General features: G+C 39.8%; 1 protein-coding gene across 6 annotated transcripts in view; it reads right to left on the reverse strand.

Annotated features, from left to right (window-relative positions):
• adgrb2 (adhesion G protein-coupled receptor B2) overlaps positions 1-26,849 on the reverse strand; it is a 437,226-nt gene that overhangs the window by 319,018 nt on the left and 91,359 nt on the right. For all 6 annotated transcript variants that reach the window (XM_037535324.1, XM_037535323.1, XM_037535321.1 and 3 more), the window contains exon 2: positions 12,675-13,503. In XM_037535324.1, the coding sequence (XP_037391221.1) occupies positions 12,675-13,488 (814 nt within the window). In that variant the 5' untranslated portion in view covers positions 13,489-13,503. The remainder of the gene's footprint in view (positions 1-12,674; positions 13,504-26,849) is intronic.

The raw sequence follows: 26,849 nt of genomic DNA on the forward strand, positions 1-26,849 counted from the left end.
CCAGCAGTTCACACTTTTGATTGGTCAGAAGAGGCAAGCTCTTGGTCTTAAACAGTAAGAGTTTGATCAAGATGAAAAAAGAGAGGCATGGACAACTAGATTGTCTCTGGTATTTCTCTCTCTGTCTTCTCACAAACACACTATTATTATACCTGTTGTCTTCTTCTATCTAACAGGTTTTATTCAGGTATTTATTAATGTAACTGTATTGTCTTAATTACTATATATATATATATATAGATGCTTGTGTGTGTAGCTCATTATGTACTCTTAACAAACACATCTGTATTATTTTAAACCTAGGTAAAGTTTAACTTACTGATCATAAATGCTTACTTTACTAAACAAGTCCTTTTGGGTGATAGATAAAATGGCTGTATTTGTGCTGTAGACACTGAGAAATGCAGAAATCTAGAAATCTTGGTGGGATTGCCCTGTCGACAAACCACGGACAGAGAGAGAGAGAAAGAAAGAGAGAGAGATATGAAGTGATAGAACATGGTATACATCTTCTCCCACATCCAGCGAACATAACAAAAAACACACTGCATACAAAATGACTCCACTCTCATCACATCCTCCTGAGGGTGTCCCCCCAGATCTCCATGGACCACTATCAGGAGAACTGTTCACAGCACAGCCGTCATATCTGCCCCTGGAAGCTCACAGCAGGAGTCAGTCATGCAATTAAAGCTTCCTCAAAATTCGCCATTCCTGAAAGTCATCTGACTGAGAGAAGGATAGAAATGTAAAAATGGAGGCTGGGAAATCGAGTTTGGCTCATTCCCCGTGAGAGATAGCGAAATTGTTCGTGGGTCCTTTCTTTTCTCCAAGGACTACCTGCAGTTCTGTGGTGTCTGAGAAGCTGTTTTTTCCACATGTGCTGTTGGTTTCGAGCTGTTTTGTATGGATGGAGTGCATTTGTCAATGCCAGATTACTACAGGCTGCACAATGAGGTGGAATTATACCCCTGTCTCGCAGCACACAGTCAATGAGGCCAGCTGGGGTGGGGGGGGACACAATACCAGACTATTAATGTAGCAGATTTCACAGCAGAGATTTCAAGAGGGCCGGCGTAATAGAACAAAACCTTCAGTGTTTGATCTATGAATTAGCACAATAAGCTGAAAGATGAGTCTCACTCAATGTAGGTCACTGCAGACTGCTCAGCACTCTACAAGTGAGATGTTTGCTCACCCATGTTTGCTCTCTCTCACTTAACGTATGTAAAAAGGATAACTGCTGCTGACAATTAACACAAAATGGTTAGCTGGCCAATTCCATCACATTAAGTGTTAAGTGATACTTTTATTAATCCCACAAATGGGGAAATTCCACCTCCGCATTTAACCCATCCGTGAAGTGAAACACCACATACACACTAGTGAATACACACACACTAGGGGGCAGTGAGCACACTTGCCCAAGGCGGTGGGCAGCCCTATCCATGGCGCCTGGGGAGCAATTGATCAAGGACACCTCAGTCATGTACTGTCAGCGCTGGGGATTGAACCGGCAACCTTCCGGTCACAGGGCCAGTTCCCTAACCTCCAGCCCACGACTGACCCCATTAAAAACCTATAAGGAAAGGCATGCATGCAGAACATAAGCATTTACACTTTCAAAGGTTTGAAAATGCATAGCTTTCCATTAAAAAAAAAAAGATTCACTTAAATGTAATGTTATTATATAACACTGACATTTGGGGGGAGGAACATGTCTGAAACCCATCATTCTTCCAATTTTACACCCTACAGATTCACATCCTCACCTTCTGTTCCCATGATGAAGAGTTTTCCTCAGTCCTACATCAGTCCTAATCTGGCCTTCTAGCTACAGGCAGAAGCTGCCCAGAACTCCAGCCCAAGTGCTCAGAGTTCTCCCCCTGCCTCAATCAGTCTTCCCTCATGCTACCACCATGTTGAAGGCATGGTATGAACTCTCAAACAATAGTTAGGAAAAGAAAACTGTCAAATCATTTTATGTTTTAATATTAATTTTAATATGCCCTCATGAACTTGGCCTATTTCACTTTAAGGTAGTGCCCATGTCATCTTAAGCGATGGCATTACTTTATTAGTTCAAGTTAAGTTTGTTAGATGAGCCCTTGGATGGGTGAGTAACCAAGTAACCAAGAAGCTGAGCAAGAATCGTTGCAATCTTATGCAATTAGTTTTTCAAACACCCCAAAAATGGCAAGCAAAGCTGTTCATAAGGAACAGCAATAAAATACATAAAAATATCAAAACTATAACATTTAATACATTGATTTGGAAATTTTCTTATACACAACTTACGCAGCTTCATTTCTTTAGTCTTCTAGCTTTCTAGCAAGCTAAAGGCTATATGGATAGCAACAAGAAAAAAGAAAGACAATACAAACTGGTTTTGAACAATAGCTTTTGACCAGAATTGGTGTACATTATGTATATAGAGCAACACACAGTATCACTGATGTGAAGCACTGCTCCTGTGAAGCATCAAAAGTTATGACTCCCCTTTGTGGAGGACTCTAAGCCTACTAAATATGAGTGAGTGACTGAGCGAGTGAGTGCGGGAGTGAGCGTGTGAGGGAGTAAGTATGCGAGGAAGCATGTACGTGAGTGAGTGAGTGAGTGAGTGAGTGAGTGAGTGAGTGAGTGAGTGAGTGAGTGAGTGAGTTACAAGCTAAGCGTTATAAGATGCTTCGCATCTAAAACCATTTTGCACAACAAGGTTTGCCTGGTTAGCATGGTTGCATGAGTGTGTATTGAATAATCCACTTCTCGCTGTCCCCTCCTCTACTTGTACTGTGAATGGCCACTTGTGTAACCTAATGTACTTCCATGTACTGAAAAACTTGAAGCTGAGTGCTGCAAAGTATGTCTAATTTATACCATCATTACCTTTGTAGATATTTTTCTGTATGTAGGTATTTTTAAGTCTCAGTGAGACTCAAACATTTATCAGAAGATTTGAAAAGAAAGTGTCCTCAAAGTCTAGGCAGTGTATATGAGCTGCTTAAAAGTCTACCACGTCAAGCTAATGGCACAGCACACAGACACAAATCATGTGCTCCAATGGGCCTTGATGGTCGTAAAACCGAGCGACATACGACACGCCTCAAAAGGCCTTGCTGCAAATGGAAAACAGAGAGGACAGAACGAGTTAGCCAAGCTTAAGAGACGCACTTAAGAGACAGCAACTGTGACCCTGATCTTAACCTGTGAGTTCTCCCAGCACGGAGGAGTGAGGTGTGGAGAGGAAGCCAGAGAAAGTGGACTGTCTTTGGACTCGGTTCAGAGAGCTGTCCCCCTCTTTCCTCCGCCTCCGCGCTTCTTGAAGCAGCAGATCCAGAACTGAGAGGGATGCTCCATCCATCATAGTGACACATCCCTCACTCATAACGCGCTGACAACAACAGAACTAGAGTCACTGCGCTTCTGTATCTGCTAAGTGGTATTAAAAGAGATGAACAACACATTGTAATTATTATCCACTGACCTTTGCAATACTGATATTGCAGAACTGTGCAATATGCAGATGAGCTTCTAACCAATCTCTCAATGTTTATTGTGTGCTATAAAGAATCAAACCAACCACAGTTTATCTCGGAGTGAGTTTGATTGAAGGAATGCTTTCACATGATCCAATTAACATAGATTATTTTGGTAAAAAAAAAAAATGCACACCAATCTTTAGCCACATCACATCAAGGGTTCACTGATGTGTTTTCAGTGTATAGGAATGTACAGAAGCAACAATATTTAAAATATAATTGTGGTGTGGTATTTTGTCTATTACTTTCCCCCCTAAACATACTGTTTATGTTGCTATAGTGATAGTAATAGTTTAGCTTTTTTGCTTTCATAATATCACAGTATTTATCATAAAAGCCTAAAATTATTGCAATGTGACTTTTCCTCCCAATATCATTCAGCCAATCATATTTTACTGTGCAATTACAGAAACCCCCTTTCGTTTACTTATTTTCCTGTCAAAACCTAAAGCTGTTAAATGAACTTTATTGTGGTTTAAGAAGATATTTCTGAGAAGATTAGATATAAGTTAATCCACTTGTGTAAGGAAGGTAACAGTAAAAAAATGGAATCCATTACAACCACACAAAACCTGATCAGCCATCAAAACGGTTCCTATCAGATAAACAGCACTTTCATCTTTGAGAAAATCAAACTCTACTCTTGATTCAGATCTGAAAAAATCCACAGGTGTTTCTGTCCATCCCTCCACTGTGAGAAGACAACCCAACTGAAAGGATGTGTAGCTGTCAAGAAGCCCTTACTGAGAAAAGGACTGAGGAAAATCTGCACTAGAACATCAAAGACTGAGTCTAATTTGTAATTGGGATCACTTTGATCATCGCTGTCCAATAAAACACGACTGTCTCCAAAACAGTAACTTTACAGTAGAGGGCAAAAACCTTCTTTACTTTCAATGTTAGTTAATAGAAAACATTTTTTATTCCAAGCAAATTTGGACCATTTCTATTGGTCCAATCATCATAAAATCTTCACATAATGTGAAGGACAGCTGCTCAAATGATGCAGAAAAGTTAAAAATACAAACAAATTAATATAGATGTTTTTTTTTTTTTCATTGGACAGTGACAAAATGCAACCAACTTCTAAGACTGAACTTTGGAACTGTAGAAAAACATCCCTGCAGATTTCTTTGAAAGTTTCCTGAGAAGAAGACGAAATAGAAGTAAAGAGTGGACACGCTGAATACTGAAAATGTTGCTATTATATTTAGCTGTTGAGGTCTCTGTGTAATTCTTTGTAGAATGTGTTTTTCTGACACTGGAATATGAAAAGCATGTACTTAATGAACTGAAAATGAAATCAATGAAAAGGTTCTCTCTGACTTTTGCACCTGCACACCCATAACACTTCTGTAACTGGTCCTCATATTAACCACTACCTTGCAAACAAGACCAAAGAATCTGCATTGCTGCTTGTGTATTTCTACCCTACTTTAACGTCCTTTGGCATTAGTGCAGAGAAACCAAAGGACGAACTAAACCTGAAAGGCAGTCTTGGCACAAACACAGGCACAGGACCATATTTATTATTCAGAGAGTCCCAAGATCTATTGATTGCAGAAGTATGGTCCAAATTGAGAGTGAGATAGAAGGCGTGTAAGTGTGAGGGTGCACTTAGAAGTACATCAAACCCATCTTTCTGTGCCCGTAATTGCATGGCACTGTCTCTGCCACAGGCTCTCTCAAACTGATCCGCAGTCAAGGTGTCAGCCATTTTGAAGTAATATGAGTGGGAAAATTAATTAGGGCTCTGTAGAGAAGAGAAGGCTCTGTCTGGGAGAAGGCCTACTGCAGCCATTAGAATCTTTTAAGACAAAAGGAGGATGATTGTAAGAAATGATACCAGGTGCACACTCTTTTCTAAGCCTGTCAAACTGCCTTCCGTTGTATATTTCACTGCTGCAAGTCACTGAGGCGAACAAAATGGATCTACTTTTACAGTAAGACAACTACTTCGGACTTGAACCGGTCGTCAATTTGCATTTCGAAATGTCATTTTAGCTGTAAATGCCATGAGAGCATTCATGACAGCAAAGAAAAAAACATCTATGCTTTTGATAATTACAAGCGAAGCATATGCCTTAATAGAAGATGATCTCAAGGTCAGATCACTGTGAGGAGAGATGCAGTGCTATAATAAGACATGACAGACAAGTCAAAAAGTTATGGAAATCTGTCGTTTATGTTGGGAGAAAATATCTGCATTCCAACTGCATGCCCACCTTTATAATCAGTGCATAAAGATAAACCTTTTAACAGTGCTATAAATTCTACATGACAATATTTTTCAAATATACCACACATTCACAGTTTAATTTGCATTAATGCAGTTAATGAACACATCTGAGTACAGGTACTCTGCTAAAAGAAGGTCTTACAAACCTGACTGTGATGCCTCTCAGCCTCACACTGGTCTCTAAATGGCACTTCCTCTATCAAAAAATCTTTAACAAAGCTCCTCAAAATAAACCTGCAGTGAGAACAGCTTCCATACAAACCTGCATTGAGAATGGTTTAAAACCATACTGACAGCTTAATGGGGAATTCCACTCATGTTTCAAAATTCCTGCATAATTTAATCATCAAGATGAAAAGAAAGTCATTCAGAGTTGATTGTCAGAGTGGAATCTTGTGAAATGCTCTGTTCTAGAGTAACTTGCCAAGTTAGAACACTCCACAGTGGAGGTCAGAAGAGCAAGACGTCTCAAACTGTCTCTAAAAGTTGCCTTACAGAAAGTAATTACATGAAATGGTTATGAATACGTTCTTAAATGACCGAGACCTCGTTAAAACCTCTTTCTGTGATCAGGTTTTGGCTTAAAACATATTTTGATCCATTCATGGTGGAGTTGTAGATGCAGGTTGTTCGAAGGCAAAACAGAAATGAGATTTTTTTCTGACCTGCCATTATTATACCATCATAAACAATAAAAGCTGAGAAGACACATGTAGGTTCTCTAGTCATTTTGGATAGTAAATATAATGGCTATATTAGTGTTGTAGACACCGTGACTCCAATGTAAGGAAATCTGAGTCAGTATGTTTCTCTACAGTTAACCCTTTTGCATCAAAATACTTAAATTGACTTCAGTTCCCGTTTATTCCCCTTTAATGTCAACACTGTCGTGAGATACAAATATCCTGTCTCTTATAGGGATTATTGTATTTGCCAAACATCCTTTTAATATGATTAATGATAACTACTTTTCACGATCGGCCCCTCCCCGTCCTGTCCATGTGCTCGTGTTGTTTCAGTCTTGCATGTGCATCTGTTTTCATGTCCATGTGCTTCTTTGCTTGAGTTCCCTCCTAGTCCGGCCAGTTAACTAAGAACAGTTAACTAAATTGTTAAAAGTTAGTATATTTAATCATGTGTGACACTCAAATATTACAAATGTTGTGTATAAAAATAAATATTAATGCACACACATGTACACGTGCCATTCTTTATATCAATTCATTTTTTGCTTAAAGGCCTTGTGTAATAGATGAGCCCTCCTGTAAGAGTTCAGCAGCAGTCAAACATATGCAGACCTGAGAGACCAAAATGGGTTTATTGACATGAGACAGTGGAGAAGTCCAAAGGCAGGCGTGGGACAAAACCAGTAATCCAAACTCAGGCTGACAAATACAAAAGGGTAAGGCAAAAAACAAAGTCGGATATAACAAGCAAAGGGTCAGGCACGAAAACAAGAGAGAGTAAACAAAGAAAACGCCCAGCAAGTTCATAGAGAAGCAATACCTCGCAACTCTAACTGGCTAAAGCCTGGGCTTATAAACTAGCCTGACTAAGTCATCTGATCCTAAATCACAGGTATAAAGAGTTAGTATTCTGGTGATTGAGATCTGTGACAGGTACGTAGCTGTTGGTCACCAGTCATGTGATCTCCCTGCGTCTCTTGGGAAACGGAGTCCACTATGGACTCTGAGTCTGTCAAACCGTCAGAGGTCACATGATTTCCCAAAGGATCTTGGGAGATGGAGTTCATAATACTGAGAGGATCTGTCTGCTGCGTGACACCTCCTCATTGCTAATGTGCCAGCTTTAACATTAGCTCATGTGAAAGGGAAGCTTCCATTGTTCTTATTAAGCATGAAAAAAACTGCTTTGATGAACAGTAACTAAAAGATTTCCCTGCTTTGATTATTGGCTTTCCAGAATCCTTTATTTTGTTTGCTTTAAATGGACCAACATTCCTTTTTTCTCAGTTCTCAAACATCTATGTCTACACTGAATATCTTAATAACTGCTTCTCAATTTTCAACAAGGTGTTGGAAACGTTCCTCAGAGATTTTGGTTGGTTATTTGAGTTCCTGTTGCCTTTCTATCATCTCAAACCAGTCTATCCATTCTCCTCTGACCTCTCACATCAACAAGGCATTTTCATCCACACGACTGCCGCTCACTGGACGTTTCCTCTTTTTCGGACCGTTCTCTGTAAACCCTAGAGATGGTTGTGTGTGAAAATCCCAGTAGATCAGCAGTTTCTGAAATACTCAGACCAGCCCGTCTGGCACCAACAACCACGCCACGTTCAAAGTCCCTTAAATCCCCTTTCTTCCCCATTCTGATGCTCGGTCTGCACTTCAGCAAGTTGTCTTGACCACCTCTACATGCCTATATGCACTGAGTTGCGGCCGTGTGATTGGCTGATTAGCTATTTGTGTTAACAAGCAACTGAATAGGTGTACCTAATAAAGTGGCTGGTGGGTGTGTGTATATATATATATATATATATATATATATATAATGTTTTTTAATTGTCTCTCAAAACAATATGAAATACCCAGAAAATGTGATGTATTGCAGTTTTCTGCCATGGATCTATCAACCTAACTGTCTGTCTGTCTGTCTGTCTGTCTGTCTGTCTGTCTATCTGTCTGTCCACCCATTCTCCATTAATCTAAGTAGCAATACAATTACAGCAGGTACAAGATTTATCCTCCAGCACTACCTAATTGTAGTATATTGATGTCACTGTGTCAGCCTTCATGCTGGAACTACTGGGCTCCTTTGAGTCCAGAAGAACAGATGTTGACCTGAATTATAGGTATATTTAAAAAGACAAATTGGTTAATTTTGAAGTACAGAGGCTGATGCTATATTCAATAAGACTGCATATGCAAGGTTAGTTGGAGGCTGATCTTTACATTAAAACACTGACATCAAAACACATTTCACTTCAATAATTAGCTTTTTGTCAGATGAAAGTTGTCATTTCACACAAATAAAAAGTAGACTGAGATAAAAGACTTCTGATAACTTTCAGCTCTATTTTCACACAAACTCTCTTATATTCTCATCTGAAACAAAGACATATCCAGGTGGAGGTAGAGGGCAGGACAGGACAGGATGTATATGTTTACAGAAGTTTCAAGAACGGCTTCAAAGAGTGATTAATATAATCACTGACTCACAAGCTCGGAATAAAGCCATATGGAGATCTTTCTGCTTTTGCCTGCAAGCTGATGGTTCAGTACAAACATCAACATCACCCACTCACCAATTAGCCTCTATTGGCGTCGACTCTGGGATGAAATCAAAGTTGTGGCATGGAGTGCTGCAGCTAGCTTTGAACAACAGAATGTAAACAGCAGCACGAGGACGCAAGCTTCCTTCCTGAAATAAAGGTGACGTTTTATTTATTTCTTTTCTTCCATTGAGACGTCGAAACACGAGTCTGCGGTTTGTGGATTTTATCCTCTTCTGTCAACACGTTCTCAAAAGGAACGCACACCTGGGATTTGTGAGCGGTGCTCAGTGGTTCAGTGGCTTGTCACTGCACAGGCTTTTCTGTGTGTCCTGATCAAGAGACGACTGTTGGAACAAGCAGCAGGCTACAAATGTTTGAGCCTTGAAAACTGAACTAATTATTTATATTAAGCCTCTGAAGCAATTGCCCGTGAATAAATCTGGTCCTAAAGTGTAGGATGGTGGCAACAGAATGCTTCAGGGTTAGAGTAAAACCATTCTCTAGTTTACAGATCACTGCAAACGGATAAACACTTAAGCTGAAACCAAGAAAGTTAAAGCTTCCAAAGCTTTTTCTATGCCAGAATCTACTCCACATGCTTCCTTAGCCAAACTGCCTTTGCTCCTCCAACATTAAAAGGCTAAGAGACCTTGGTTTGAGTGCCCTGTGTTCAGCCGCCATGTTCATGGCAAAGATTTCTATTTAAATGTTTTGAAATTACCGAGCAGGCTGGCTGGCTTTACCGGTTATTCCGATGTGGCCTAATTAGGTAAAAAATATTCCAATATATTGCCCGAAAATACTCTCTGAAATAACTCCACACCACTCGCTGAACACTAAACCCATCAAACTTTGATGCTGGAGCACGTCTGGAAATATTAGCTGTGGGTTTTTGACTGTTTCACATGTAGTCTTTGTGAGAAAAGAAGATGGCCATGGCTTAGTGACATCAGCCCTGGCACCACCCGTCTGTCCAGTACACATAATCAGTGAGAAAAACACTGCAGTGGGCCAAGCCAAGCTGTGAGAAGACCGAAACTCACACACAGCATGTGTCTACGTGTGCATGCACATGTGTGAATCTGAAAATAAGCCTTATCAATGTTGTCGATCGCCTGCACCGACCGATAACCCGGCTGTTAGCATGGAGACGGGACAGATTAGACTCAGTGGAATGGGGCTGGCCTTGTGTTGACCTGATTAAGGGTAGGATCTGAATATTTGATTTAAATATCTGACTCTCGTTAGGAAACATCAGTCAACATGGCCCAAAGTCTCTGTGGTCGTCTTTTCACATGTCAGACTTGGCAGTCACTGCTAGCCCTCCTACTGCTTAAGTCCCAGATGTCTCAGGCTGGGCACAATATTATCCCAATTGAAGCCTGAACACAACCCATGACCTTGAAGCCCAACCCGATCAGGCCTGATTGATACTACTAAATATTACACATTAAATATTACACTAAATATTGTTCTCATAGACTCCTAGATATTCCTAATATCAATATTACTGCTGTTAATATTAGTAGTATAATCACTTGTAGGTAGTTTGACCAGAGGAGGACGGGTCCCCCCTGGTGAGCCTGGTTCCTCCCAAGGTTTCTTCCTCAGTTCTGAGGGAGTTTTTCCTTGCCACTGTTGCCCCTGGCTTGCCCACTGGGGGGTTTCTGTACATTCTGTACATTCTTTCAGTCCTGTGGAAACTTTGTCTTTTCTGAAATCCTGTAAAGCTGCTTTGTGACAACATCCGTTGTAAAAAGCGCTACAAATAAATTTGATTTGATTTGATTTGATTACACCTGAACCCAACCAGAACTCTCAGACACACAGAGCTGAAGTTAGCCTCTTAATCACAAGCTTTTTATTCAAATCTTCTGTTCCATCTTAAATGGTTCCATTTAAGGTGGAATAGAACTTTCAAATATTAAGCTTTGAGATACTAACAGAGATGGATTATCACAGACACGGTTTTACAGTGCTTTGCTTTGTTGCTAAGCGCTTAAGTTGCTGGAAACTGGTATTTTACTGCAGTACATTTATTATGAGTAAATGTTATGGAATTGCCGATCACTTATGGCAGAAAATAACATCAACTCCCTCATTCTTTTTTTTTTTTTTTTTTAAATCCCTCTACTGGCTACTACAGCCACTTACAGGAGTACTATTAAGCAAGCTGTAAATCCCAACACGTCATTTATGGAGTGATCACGAATGATTACTGCTTAACTTCATAGCTTATTTCTTAACTTCAAGGCTATTCTGAATGCACAAATGCAACTGTAAAGGCTTGCAAGAGATGCAACATTTATAAATCTGCTACACAAATCACTCATTAGAAAACAAACTAGCCAGACACCTGATATTTTATGTGGCGCTGTTGGGTAGCAGATCCAAAACATGACATAAAAAAGATCAAATCTGCATTAACATGTTATTAGTATTGCCTCGAATAATCAGAAACCCTCCCTCTCTCTGTGCTCACACATGCAAAAAAAAAAAGAAATCAAACTGTGGCAGTATGAGCAGAGCCAGAAAGTGCAGCCAGGCCCGAACCACTCAAACCAGTGGGGTTATGTTTAAAAAATACATCAAAATGCTCGATCTCTGATTAACACTTTACAAACATGTTGTGTTTTTTGGTTCCAAGCACTTTCAAGCTTTTGTTTGCCTTTGTTATTAGAGAGAGTGGTTTGTAAGCCCCCCAAAAAGTTTGCGTCAAGCTGTGAATAAACTGCTTGTAAAATAAAGACATAAGGGCACCTACACAAACAGCTTCAGTTGCCTTGCCACACCAAAGCTTAGAAAGCTCTCCAAAGAAATGCAGTACAAAGGACTGGTCGATAAATCGTATCACAGTTAGGGATGCGCAATGACAATAGAATCTTACCTGAACTGGCAGACAATTAATTGAAAAATGATCTAAAAAGGGTTCAGGTTTGATAGATATTTCAAAACAGCATTTGTTGATGATTTTATAGTACTCTGGAAAAGCAGGCTATGGTTAAGATCTGTGTTCATCTTACTATATTTGAAGCCCTACAGAAATAATTGTTATAATCCTCTGTAATTCCAGTCCAGATGGTTCCAATTTCTACACTTTGTAAAAGTTTACAGCAGATATGGAAAATCAGCCTACAATTCCCATATCAGTGCATCCCTGATGACTATTTTTCCATTTGGATCGAAGTCAACAATGATCAGTAACCATTAAATGTACATTATATGCAGCCATACACTTCATCCAAAATCTGCTAATAATGCTCCTCTGCATTATTTAAGAAAACTGAACCGGTTCCACACTATAGAGCTGTGTGACCTTTTCTCCTCTTGTTCTGAGATTCACAGCCATCTGAACTCTCCAAAATAGTAAGCTAGCTAACTCTCCTAGCTAATGTGACATGACTCATCATCACTTAGAGTACCAACAAGTAGCAACTGCTCAAAGCACACTCCTTTGTTGCTAATACTTGACTGAGAGGAAAAAGCATAATCAGCCTTTGAAGCTAGCACCAGACAGAGAAATAGACCCATGAGGAACAGAAGCATAGCCATTTTATTGCCAATAAATAATAATATTTATCAAAACTGTTGTATTGCCCAGGCCTCTTGGTAGCCACAATAAACTCCCAGCAGACTGAATTAGAAGAACTGGGCCTACCTTGCCGCACATCCCGGGGTGCTATGGCGATGGCATTCTTGGAATGCAGCTGGGTGACGCAGCAGTCGTCTGGTGGTGGTAGCAGCACACTGGAGCTGGGATCCAAAGAGCGGTTGTGGGGAGTGGCAGGCAACAGTGGGACCGGTGGGCCAGCATTGGGACACACGCAGCCCGTCTGGGTGATGCTACAGCCCACACTGTCCCGGCCTGAGCCCCAGCCGGAGCGCAGGCACTCCTCAAACCAGCGACACAGCACTCCACAGGTGAACTGGCTGGAGTTCTCATTGTTGATCAGCAACACTTCCACTAGCCTAAAGTCCAGTGTCTCGGTGGACAGAGGCACCTTCGCTTCTGTTGACCTCTCGTCACCTTCTTCGGATTCCCGGCCTGGGTGAGCAGTGAGACACAGCTGCACAAAGTTCTTGTCAAACTGTAGGAAAGTGTGAGGACCGGGGACCAGGCACAGCTCAACAGAGTCTGGGTCAAGGGGTTGCTGAGGTGGGCCGCACGTTTGATTGGCCAGGTAATGGTCCAGAGGCAGGACAAGCGGAGAGAAGGCCAGGCACACCCCAGCGTGGCGGTTAAAGCGGAAGTAGAGGGAGTATTTGGTGGGGTCGGGGTTTTCCACCGTCCAGGAGCAGCCAGAGGCCAAGGCCAGGGGGCTGGGGAAGAGGTCCCTGAGTGAAAAGGAGCCGTACAGGACCCCCGCCACCAGAGAGGAGCAGGGTGTGCCCTGGCCCAGTGGCTCCGCAGCCCAGGCCAGTGCGAGAAGGGACGACAGCACAGACAGGCAGAGCTGACCAGCAGTGTTCATCCTATGTCATTTGTCCTATAGAGAGACAAGAAGAACAGAGGGAGAACCTGTTATATACATTAAAGAAACCTTTATAAAATGGTTCTATATAGTGCCAAAAAGGGTTCCACTGTTGCTGGAAGTCATAGAACCATCTTTGGTACAATATAGAACCCTTTTTGCAAGAAGTATAGGAATAATATTGAAAAAGCCCAATGAGAAAATATTGTATACCATCATGAGTACAACACCAAAACAGAAGATTTCACACTGATTTACTATATGCAGCTTACTACAATTTGTGGCAAGCGAAAATATGGTAAATCTAACCATTGTGTCTAATATTTCTCATCATAAGGTTGTTGTAAAACAATATAAGATTTATTTCTAGATATTGTTAGATGTTTTAAGTAATGTAAAATAAAGAAATTGTTTTATTCTTGATTTTATCTGATACTACACACTATTCATTTGATCACCCCATTAAGTAAACTGATACTAAAAGAAGTCCACACAATCCATCCCTAATCCCACACCAACTTTTATCTGAAGGATCAAGGATGAAGTGACCACACATGCCCCAAATGGAACACCACCACCAGCGGCTATCACATGAATATCTAGATGCTGATAACAGCTGTCATATGTCATGTTATTCAATCATGTTCATGAGTGATAACTGAATCATGAATGTCCATTCATCTTTGTCTCGAGGGATAGACAATCCTTGTCAGTTTGTGATGGGCATAGAGCACACTTTTAAAAATAAACAAAAGCTTATATAAAGGTTCTTGGCCTGGACATATGGTTCTGGGTGGAAAACATTAATTGGTATGGAAACCTGACATTATTTGGAGATTCTTTAAACTTTAAAATACAGATGGGCCGATATAGGAATTATGAGCCAATTGTGATGACCCAGTATTTTTCATGTGCATATCTGCCAGTGTCATAACTGACAGAAAAAACATGTATTAAGTGTAGAAATCAGGATTGCATCTACTTGGATAAGCATTACAGAGAAATATAATTTTTGTATTGGGTTGCAAATGTAGTAAAACTAATAACATGTAGACATTTGAGACCAACAGCCCAGCATCACCTGAACATGCTGCTCTTCCAGAGTTCAATGAATACATTAAATGACGGACATATCAGTCAAATTTAAACAGCTGTCCGTTGTTGAAGATACTGATACGAGTGTAATATTCGATGGCTTGATACATCTCTACTTTCAATGTTTTTATTTTTTATTATTCAGTCAAAGGGTCTTCAAGAAGTGAAATGCACTTATTCGAAGACAGCGGTCACCAACCCTCCTCTTGGAGATCTACCTTCTTGCAGGATTCACATTCAATCAAAATCTAACCTACTTCATTCAGCTATTCAACGTCTGACAGAAAATAATGAGATGGTTCAAGTGGGGTCGATTAAGGATGGAGCTAATGTCTACATGATGGTAGGAAGTTCTCCAAGGGAAGAGTTAATGACCACTGTTCTAAGGTATACCTCCAAAGAACCCTTTTGGAACCTGAATTTGAAATAGTTTAGGAAGAGAATTTTACAAAATAAGAACTCCGAGACCACCTTTTGGCTTACAAGTGCAAGAAACATAACGGATTAAGGGTTTTTTTCCTGAACTAATATTGACGCTGGTGGCGCTGTCATGGTTTGACGCAAAATGGCTCATTTTTATGAAGGGAAAAGAAGACACAAAGTCTCTGAGGCAGAAAACTAAAACAGGATGGAAAGTTTGGAAACTTTGTTACTTGAGTATCAGATTCATTAAGAGATTTACATTGCTAATCCTCCTTAATCTGTCTTGTGGAGAGACAGGGGGAAGCGCTTTGTTTAATATTAATTTCATGAGTAAACAGCCTCATGGCCAGACGGAGGGGGCTGCAAAAGCAGGGATGAGAGAAAATGCTGGAGAAGAGCAAGGATAAGCAGAGGAAGACGGAGAGGAAGAGCGTGTAGGAGGGAGATGTGTGTCACAAATCCGGCCACTTTAGCGCTTTGACAGTGTTAATGAAGCAGAGAGTTTTTCTGTAAATCAGCCTCTTTCCTCCCTCTCTCTCTCTCTCCGATCCCGACTGCCAGACGGCTTCCCCCCCTCCATTCATTTTCCCCCAGCTGCATGCCTAGTCCTAATTCAGCTCCTACGCCTCTGCTTTCACTCTTCATTCAGCCCTGACGCACACTCGCGCCAGCCTCTCTCCCTTAATTACATATGGCCACTAAGCTGCATTAGCAGGCCTCAAGCCACTGTGTCAGCTCCAGTGCCACATCCTTCCATTTCTCTCCATCTCTCTGTCACTTGGTGCCATTTTTCACCCTCCCTAGCTTTCCATATGTCCCTCCCTGGATCGATAGATGGATGTGCGTGACTTTGATTTTTTTTCCTCTTCTCTCCCCCACTCTCCTCTGGCTTGTTTGTCATTCTGCCTCACCCTCCTTCTCTTTTTCTCCCTCTCAATCACGCTCATGCTGTGACTGCCGCCGCCGTCTCCTCCCTTCTTCGCTCTCTCCATTTCCTGCACTCTCTCTCTCTTTTTCTCTCTCTCTCTCTCTATTCTGAACGTTCTTTCTGGAGCCTGGCAAATCAGCCCCGTAGCTGTGGATCTTTATGTGTGAAGGTCGAAGACCTATGCACTTTAGCAGCTGCTATGCACACGAATGAGTGCGCACACATGTGCAGGCTCTCGTTCAAGGCTTGTTAGATCTAAGCAAACAGGGAAAGCGTGCACTAACCTCATTTCGGTTTTAGAAATGTGAGAGTTTCAATTTGCACACACACAAATACATTTTGCAGATGTTTTAAAAAAATAAAATAAAAACCTTTTAACACTGGCTGAACGGAAGCTCCAGGCATATTTACCAAGAATTAACATTTGAATGAGCGGTCATAAAAAGCAAAAAGAGAAAAAAAAAACATGCACTGTGTTAAAATGGGCTGATTATAAATAAAGATGCACAGATCCAACTTTTTCTCCCCGATACTAATTCCAATACATGAACTCAGGAGGTTGGCCGGGCCAAAACCTTTTTATTCTTCAGTTTAAAATCTGTCTAAAAACCTCATATTAGGGATGTGTGAGGGTGCTGGAGTACTTGATTACCCCTTTGTGGTGCCAGTGTTTGAATACTGAAATTACTATTCTTTCTTAAAAATATACAGGTTAGCAAATTTGTCATGGACCACTGTAAGGGAATGTGGGGTGCGGGAGGAAACAGGGTTGGGCTGTCTTTGTAGATATATTTGGCATATTATATAGTGATTTGTAGTTGAAATTGTTTTCTCTGTACTAATGTTGAAAAGACAAAGAGATTGTTAAAAAAAAATAAATAAATAAAAAATATGCAGGTTAACAGTTTAATGAAACGTGACGTTTTTGGCCATATTTGTGAGTATAGTAGGTTGTACTCTAAAACACAAAGCCCTTATAGGAAAGTCCATCCACTTGGCAGCCACCTCGGCAGCACCTCTGGGCAGTTATTTCTGCTCATATAAGACTGGCTCCTACCTTTTGAAAGAGAAGAGGCTTATAAACACAAACCTGAAAGCCATATTAACGTTTTAAGAACATATTTGAAATCACTGGTGACAAAAATCACAAAAATAGTTTGTAGTGTTTGACTCAAATAACACGAGTCTGTCAGCTTGTTCTGGCTACTGTGCATGCGGAAATCTCTACAACAAGGTGCTTTATTCTCACGTTGAGGTTTCACCAACAAGATGACTGGCTTTTTATTGAAGGCCGGGTGTTAGCTAGGTCCAGAAACAGTGATAATATATTTATCTGACAAACAACATGTTGGAACAGAGTCCAATGAGGAGAGAATTCCTTGCGGAGAAGGCAAGTCCTCATCAGAGTCCAATGTGACACCTGTTAGCTCTGTTACCTCATTAGTTTATCTGAAGAGGCAGCGCCCATTACTCATCCAACACGAAAACTTACCAATATTCCCTTGGCTATTTTTTGAATAATAACACATATTGCTCTGTGTGCTGTTATAGTTTTGTGCAAAAGCAAGTGCCGTCACCTTGAAAGGTATGTCTACTGCTCTACATTATCTTCACAAAAAACAGTTTTTCTTTTCGTTTCCCTTCGTGGAACCAGATGTCCATTCATCAGCAAGTTGAATCTTGAATGAAAAATTAGCAGAATGCACATCCCTATGCTGAGTTCATTCCAAAAGATGACATTTCGATTTTAAGAAATTTTAGTAAGTAAGGACTTTTGAAAGGAGGCCTCCTGGACAAGTCATGTCCAACCATATTCTGTCTTATTTTAGGGCTAGAAAGTCCAACTGGTCACTGCGGACATCTTAACTATCACCTTATTTATCTCAAAGTCTGACAGTTATAGTTTATTAGCCTTCATTAAATAGACCAAAATAATAAAATGTGAAAGTTATTTGCTGATGAAGTTGCTGTGAATTATAGCACTTCTGCACTTTATTCTAATGCACTACGTCATGCTTTGTTGAGGCTTTTATTTTGCTGAGCTGCAGGACTTTGTAGAGAAACATTTTGTATGTTGGGTTTGCAAAGAAATACTCATTTCATCTCCTCCAACATGTTTGTATGCAATGTGACAATCCTTATTTATTATCTGTATGTAGAACATTCAGTCCCACACCACAAAAATAGTATCTCGTCAAGCAAAATGGTCTTAGTTCTAGTTGATATATCTAATATTTGTTATTTTGATTTGTTATTAGTTCTGCATTATAATTATATCAATTATAAGATTACCTAGCCTATTTCTAGACATTTTTTACCTGCTTTAAGTAATTTTATGAAGAAAATTTCACTATATTAGCAGATAAGTTTGGTTTTAAGCACATTTCTTAAAACAAGCAAAACGATCTGCCAATATAGTGAGTTAAATTTACTAATCAAAATCATTTAAAACAAGTAAAAATGTTTGGAAATAATATGAATGATCTTAAAATAAGCTTACAACAATCGACAGGAGAAACATTAGATGTATTGATGAGCTTTAGGATCAGATATGATACAAGATACCATTTTTGCACTGCATTAGTAAAAACGCAAATAGAGAATTTAAGTTTAGAGTATCTGTGTCTAAGAAACAGTATCACTGGTGGATTGGTCAAGCCTGGCTGATGGCTGATCCGTTTAGTGAGGTCAGTATCAGTGCTGAAACCAGTCCGGTGCATTGGAACACTGTATCACTACATATAAAAATCTCTAAAGCCCTCACACAGTAGATGGGCTGGAATTAGTTGCTGTCAGTGATGGCAGTTAATTTATGTTGACAATACAGAGTGGAGAGAGTTTTAAGAAGAGGCAAATAAACACACGAGTGCTTGGAGTGGATGCTTTTTTGCCACATGCTCAGTTTCCAGCTCTAGATTATTGAGAGTCTCAATTGAGGGTCATTTGGTAAGTGCAAGAGTAACTCGAAAAAGAGTGTTAACAAAAAACTTTCTGAAGCTTAAAAGCAGCGGCAGCCAAAAACAGCCACATAAAGTGACCGCATGAAAAGGTACTTCACTCTTCAATCAGCTAGATGATTGAGGCACATGCCAAAGGCTGGTTTGAATAGAAGGTGTGTCGCATAGCGTCTGTGAGCTGCCGTGTGAATGCTAACTCCTCATCTTCTCATGGCCCAAAGGTACAGCAGGTTCCCTCTGAACTCATTGTGAGGTGTTGCACAACAAACCATCATCTGAATTCTCAGGAAAGTGCTCAAACTATAGGATAAATAGGACGCATGGGTTCCACGCTTAGACATGTCGAGATCTCACCTCAATGAAAAGCTAAATATAAAGTGCTTTGCAAAAATCAATGACAACCTTTCATGTATTTAATTTTCAGTAAAAAGCCATTAAGTAAAATGTATACATTTATCAGCATAAATCATACATCTGACAGAAAATTAAGAAAAAAGTCTCAATAACTGAATATAATATAAAATTTTTTATGCCTACACTTTGTCTTTATTACAGCTTCCATTCCTTTTGAGATACTTGCTTTCAGCCTTTCAAGTTAATCTGCAGGGATATTTTTCCACACCTTCAAAGTTCAGTCTTAGAAGTTGGTGGCACTTTCTTTATTGTCTGCTTTCTTTTTTCAGTAACAGATTTTTGACAGTTGCATCCATGGCACTGAGATGTCTTCTCACAGTGGAAGGATGGACAGAAACACCAGATTTTCTTTTCTTATCTGAAGCAAAACTGATGATTGATTTTCTCCACTCAGGTTTCAAGTACTGTTTATCTGATGGAGACTACCAGGTGTTGGACAATGTTTCTGCATCTTTACATTATTTTGAACTCTCACAGTTTTGGAAAATCCTGTTTTTCATTTAAAATAACAATTCCATGGTGGGAGTTGCTAAAAACGAAAAATCAGTTCATATCCACAATGCATGTGCAAAATAAATCACAGAAAAAAGAAATTCCCAGATGCACTATCTTTAGAAAAGTACCAGAAGGCTTTAATGAAACATGGCCATATGTATAAACACGACAACATTTATTTGGTAATGCATTGTGGATGCAGGTGGAATTTCAGTTTTTTATACTCCCAGCATGTAATTGTTATTTTGAGTTTGCTGCACCAATGGCCCAGGAGCACCTGTCTTTGCTTCATTCATTCCGTTTTGTGACCTCTGCAGCGCTTTGTCATTTTTCTTGTTCCTGTTTTTCATTTATTTTCCAGAAAAATGTATTTTCCTAGAAACATCAACTAACAAAAGCTAACATCTGAATCATTACAGCACAACAGTGAAACATTCAGGCAACTGAACATACAAGTTCAGCTCATAAACAACAAAGAAACTGTCCATCACAGGGAGAAACAGGCCCATCTGTAATGCCACAGAGGTGTTCCTATACGCCGTCTCTGAGGAGAACAAACACACAGCAAAAAAAAAAAAAAAATGCAGCTATAATCAAAGACAGGGCTGGATTGGAGATGGCGGGATGGCTTTTGATTGTTTGGCTTTTGAGGAACAGCAATTGTTCCTGATCTCTTGTGCTGCTGGCTCGTTTAATTGGCTGTGGAGTTGGAGGTGAGAGTACAAATGACTGTTAGTCGATGAGGAAGCCTTTAGGTCCACAGTAGCAGACAGGCTGCCACAAGGCTGTTTGTATATTACTTATAATGTTACATCATGAAGGTGTTACTGACCCATTAACAGGCATGTGTCAAAGAGGTGTTAAAACACCTTTTTTATAAACTTGGACACATTCTTGCAATCTTGAAGCTTCTGGTTGTTACAAGGCAGTTTATATTAACACTACAACCAGTTGTACCTCCCAAAGACTTAGACACTCATTCAGGTCAAATCAAGGAGAAAAAGTCTGATTTTTTTCTGGGAAGTGTGTGTCACAATTTTGACTTAGTATATCAAAATAGGGAATATTTCTTGGAATATTGATTTGTTTCTTGGATTAATGACTTATCTTCTCGAGATTTCTAGTTATTAAGATGAAATTCTGACAAATAAGGACTTTAACAGAAATCATTGTTTTGACATAAAAACTTTGACATTTCCAAATTTTGGAAAACTCAGTCATTTTGAGATCCTAAATCATTATAAGCCAATATTTTGAAATACTAAATCATGAGTTCAACATAAAATATCATTTTTTTTGACATAGTAAGTCATTAGTTGAGATACTCATTGTTTCAAGGTGCTAATTCAATATTTCAACATAGTAAAAATAATTTTGAGACAATAACTCATTTATTTTAATATAGTAAGTCAGAAATTTGACAACATAATTCACTATTTCAGTCTAGAAAGACAATACTTTGAAAAAACAAGTAAACCTTTTTACATATTACTGCTGGAAAAATGCTATTTTTCCTTCTACTTACACATAGTAAGCCAATATTTTGAAATACTAAATCATGAGTTCAACATAAAATATAATTATTTTTGAGACGCTGAGCCGTTTTTTTGACATAGTAAGTCATTAGTTGAGATACTCCTTATTTCAAGGTACTAATTCAATATTTCAACATAGTAAAAATAATGTTGAGACAATAACTCATTTATTTCAATATAGTAAGTCAGAACTTTGACAACATAATTCATTATTTCAGTCTAGAAAGTCAATACTTTAAAAAACAAGTAAAAATGTTTACAAATTGCTGCAATTGCAATTCTTCCCTCTACCTAGCAAGAAAGGGCTGTCACACATAGATGAATCAGAGACAGTATGATAAAGGCACATTTACAGCTTTTACTATCTCTCTTAAACACTCTCTCTTGGGCTCTTTAGCCAGTTTACACACACAATACGTCAGAATAGGAATATCTACATATGTAAATATACTGTAACTATACCTATTTGAATCCTTGACAGTGACTTCTGACTTGAGCTGACACATGTTTAAGGCAGCGCTGGTTTTTGGATGCAATAAGCTTGCTGGCTAACAGAGGGCAAAAAGAGGAAGCTCTTCAGTGGGATCAAAGGGGCAGCAGTGGGCTCTTGAACCAGCTTATGCAACACTGTAATGACCCTTCAAACACATGAAAAGAGCACACTGGATACACATGGACAACTAAGTCACGTTAAGGGCACAAGCAAAGCTCCAAATGAGGTTAGCAAATACTCAACCAAGTTCGCCCGAATGTACTTGATGTGAATGAGCAGATGCCGCAGTTACTTTTCATCTCCCACAAAGCTGCTAGGCTGAAATGAGTTGCTTGACTGAAATCTGAACTTTGTCACCTAGTTAACAGGCAAGTCTTGAGCTTTTGTCAGTCAGAATAACTGCATTCCTGCATACTGCATTATTTAACAACTAAATCCGGTACTTAAGCTTGGATATAGTCTTCCAAATAAGAATTTGTATATTTATATTGTATACTTTAGCTAAAGTTCTTAAACCAGTAGTAGTGGTGTAGACCACCCATAGCAATTAAAGCCAGACTACAGCAAATCATTTTACTTATGAGATATGGATGTGTATGTATTTGTAGAGCTTCTCACATAGCAAAAGGCCTGCTGGCTCATTCAGTTTTACTAAACTGTCTTCTAAATAGACAGCAGAGTTGCCCATCCCTGGTCCCAGAGATGTTCAGATGCCCCTGAAGGCCTTCATTACCCAAATCGCATGTGTTAGATTAGGGTTAGCGCTAAACTCTGCAGGGTGGTAGATCTCCAGGGCCAGGAAGGAGCACCCTTGCTCTAAGTATGCAATACTTTCAGCCATTTCACTACTGATCTGCTTTGAGTAGTCCAGGGCTCAGTAACCCAAAATGTTAAGAAGAGCCATTTTTCTCCAAAAATTCAACCGTCTTTGAAGCCAGAACATTTTTTGTCCATTTTACCATCTTGGCTGAAAATATGTCTCAGTATGTGCTAACATACTCATACAGGCTATAAAATATAATATAAACTGCTCTGCTTTAAGCTTTAGCTCAGTTATCACCACTTATTTCACATCTTGGGGAGGAAACGTTTCTGCTAAAGCAGAGAAGTTTCTTCTAAAACATCTCAACCTTTGACTTTTGACAGGCTGAAGTCAGCCTCTCATTTGCCAACTACTTGTTCGAATTTCCCCATTTTACCATAAATGGTACCTGAGGCGCCATAATGTAGCTGCTGCACCATTTAAGGTGGAACGAGGAAATCCAAACAAGAAGCTGGCGAATGAGAAACTGACTTCAGCTTCATGACTTTTTAGTGTTTGACAGTTTCTCAGATTGCAGATAAAACGTATCATGAATCCAGTTGGAGTGTTTCAAAATGCAAATAATTCCACTCGTCTCCAAATTATTGAAGTTTGTCTTTAATCTATTTATTTGTCTTTTTATTAGCTGCTAGCTATGTGATTTTGTTGTCTGTGTTGCTACGGTAACCAGCAGCCTGTGTGCCAACCTTTAGGTTTAAAGTCTGGTGAATTAACAGTTATAGATCACTCCAGCATTTAAGGCCATTTATTGTTAAAACTGTATTAGAACGATCCGCAGAGCTTTATTTTACTGCAAAGGAGGATTATTTTATTTTTACCTACAATTCTAATTTTGTTGTGGAGTCACAACAGGGCATTAAATGAGCCCTGAGCCGCATGTTGCTGACCCCTGGACTAGCCAATAGCATTAGCTATGTTATGTACTAATGGGTCTGTTATGCAAATATTTATTTCTTTGTTTCATGCCTTCTGTAGAAGCTTAGAAATGAGTATTTATTTGGAAGATATTGTATTTTTGTATGGTAGTAGTGGAAATATTTTTGTATGGTAATAGTGGCCGTAAACTGACAGCAATTTTTTTTCTTTTCTTAGCTGCTTATAGCTCGCTATTTGCAGTTCCATTTACCTGCTGTATTAACACAGCTCATGCTTTCATTTTGGCTGACTGAAGCTTTGTTTTTGTTTTCTCACTGAAAACTGTAATTTATCAAATTGCATGCCTACCCAGTAAATGGTGTCATAAACTGACTGACTACACACTGCATTCCCAGTGAAAACTCCATCACGCCCCACTTTTTTCCCAGCAAATCCCATCAGTTAGACAAATTTGACTAAATTGGGCTCTTTGTTAAAAATATTGACTTAAGACCAAAGCACATCAATCCAGCAAACACTAACATACCCAAATGTTTGGTTGGTGCGCCACCCCTCTATGTCATTACTAGGGGAATCTAGAATGTTCTCCTCCATTCACGTTGTTCTAGAATGGTACTCCCTCGTTCACAGTCTTCTAGAGTGTTCTTCTCCCTTCAGACTTTTTGAAAACAATCTATTCATAATGTTCACCCCCCTTCACAGTGTTATAAAATGTTCTCTTCTATTCACACTGTTCCAGAATGTTCTTCTACATTAACAATGATCTTGCCTATCCAAAATGTTCTAGAATGACCTTCTCCAAGGTCCTCCCCGATCACAGTTTTACAATGTTCTCCTCCATTAACACTGTTCTACAATATTCTTTTCCATTCACAAAGTGTGCTCCCATTCACACTGTTCTAAAATGTTCTCCTCCCTTCACACTCTTCTTGAATGTTCCCCATTCATAATGTGCTCCCCCATTCACACTGTTGTAGAATGTTCTCTTCTATTCACATTGCTGTAGGATGTTCTCTCTCAGTCACACTGTTCCAGGATATTCTCCTCCATTCACAATGGTCTTGCCTGTTGAAAATGTTCTAGAATGTCATTTTCCATTTACAAGGTCCTCCCCATTTACACTATTTTACAATGTGCTCGTCCATTAACACTGTTCTAGAGAGTTCACAAAGTTTGCTCTCATTCACATTGTTCTAGAATATTGTTCTCCATTCACACTGTTCTTGAACATTACCCATTCATATTATCCTCCAACTCACAGTGTTCTAAAATGTTCCCCTCACCTCAGACTTCTTTTAAGTACTCTCCATTAACAATGTTCTCTCCCATTCACACTGTTGTAGAATGTTCTTTTCTATTCACATTGTTCTAGGATGTTCTCTCCCAGTCACACAGTACCAAGTACCAAGCTGTCCTCCTCCATTGACAATGGTCTTAGCTATCTAAAATATTCTAGATTGTCCTTCCCCATTTATAAGATCCTTCCCATTCACAGTTTTACAATATTAATGCTGTTCTAGAATATCTTCCTCTATTCACAATGTTTGCTCCCATTCAAACAGTTGAAGAATTTTCTCCTCCCTTTACACTGTCCTTGAATGTTCCTCATTCATTTTTCTCCCTCATTCACACTGTTGTAGAATGTTATTTTCTATTCACATTGTTCAAGGATGTTTTCTCTTAGCCACACTGTTCCAGGATGTTCTCCTCTATTCACAATGGTCTTGTCCTCCAGGTCCTCCCCATTTACACTGTTTTACAATGTGCTCTTCCATTAACTCTGTTTTAGAATATTCTCTTCTATTTACAGTGTTTGCTCCCATTCACTTTGTTCTAGAACGTTATTCTCCATCCATGTTGGGTCAGTGTGCTCTGGCCTTTAGAGTTTGAGGTTAGGACTAAAGGTTGAAGAGGGTTTGGCCTTCTGTGGCAGAACATTTTATTCTGGGCTGGTGAGTGTATAGTGACTGTTCTATCAAAAACGTTGACCCACTTCAGCAGTTTGGGTGAACAGCCCTCAGCAGAAAGCAGCAAGTAGAAAAAAGGAATGGTTCCGCTTGGCAAATCAGGACACCCAGAGAGAGACCTGCCCCCTGCCCCCCAGCGTTTCATCACGAGCCCTCTGCAATGCTGAGGAATGGGATTAGGGATTAGGAATACCACTTTGCTCCTGGGCGACATCTGACCAAACGCTGCTTGGAAATGTCCAGCGGCACTAGAGGATGTCCCACATGAGAGCAGGCTCAAAAGGTTTGTTTCCAGTTAGCAAGGTCACACAGACCTCTGCACTGGAAGACTAAATTACATTTTTGAGAGCACACGTGCAGTTCAGGGCTATTTTACCTCCACCCGAGTGGCCCAACTGGTGAACAGCAGGCTGAAGATGGCTAGCACTGAGGCCATCCTCCATTGATATGCTTACTCTGCCCATTAGGCCTGCCATGCTTTGGCCATTGATTTATTCATTCACACTGCAGGGGGCTAATAAGCAGGAAAGCATAGGGAACAGAGTTTAATTTTCCAGGGACAAAGGAGACATTGAGGCAATTACAGGCAGCAGAAAGAGACAAGCAGGAGCGCAAGCCTGAAGGTTACCAATTTCCACCCAAAAGACAAAGGAAAATTGAAAGGATGGCTTCCATCCAACTTACCATGATGGGACACATATCAAATGACATACCATGTCAGTAAGACTATAACTGATGCATAATCTGCCTTTCCTGTGAGGCAGCTTTCAATATGGGTATCCAGTGCAGCTGAAGTGACTGAGGGTGCCTGATAACTAATCGATGCAGGACAGCAGGAAGCGTGATGCATGTGTGAAGGGTAAAGCTGTCTAAGCAATAATCTTTTATCTTTTATAGGCCTCTGCGTTGGAGCAGAGGTCAAAAATGTTGCATGTAAACACCACCTTATGCTCAAGCTTGTACGCTAATCTGTCCCTGAGTAATGACAGGCATGCTAAAAAAAAAAAGAGTCTCTGTGCAAAACAGAGATCAAAACTGTTGGAACATGTAGGCATCTTCACTTCCCAGATACTGTTTATTTTAAAAAAAAGGAAGGAAAAAAAAAAAGATGTCCTAGGAGAAGTAACCATAGCAACATGCCTCTCTGCACAGCTCTGAGAGTTTTAATTTGGTTTAGTTTGATTTTTTTCTATGCTTTTTTTGCTCAAATGGTGCCCATTCAGTGATGCATAAAGAGCATTCCTGAGCACGCGCTGCATGCAGGCCGAGGCTCATACGAGACACACTTCTCTGCATTTTTTTTTCTTTTTTTTCACACGGGGATTACTGTGACTGATATCAGTGGCGTAAACCCA

The sequence above is a fragment of the Pygocentrus nattereri genome, chromosome 27 (assembly GCF_015220715.1).
Source record: "Pygocentrus nattereri isolate fPygNat1 chromosome 27, fPygNat1.pri, whole genome shotgun sequence".
Classification (NCBI taxonomy): Eukaryota; Metazoa; Chordata; class Actinopteri; order Characiformes; family Serrasalmidae; genus Pygocentrus; species Pygocentrus nattereri.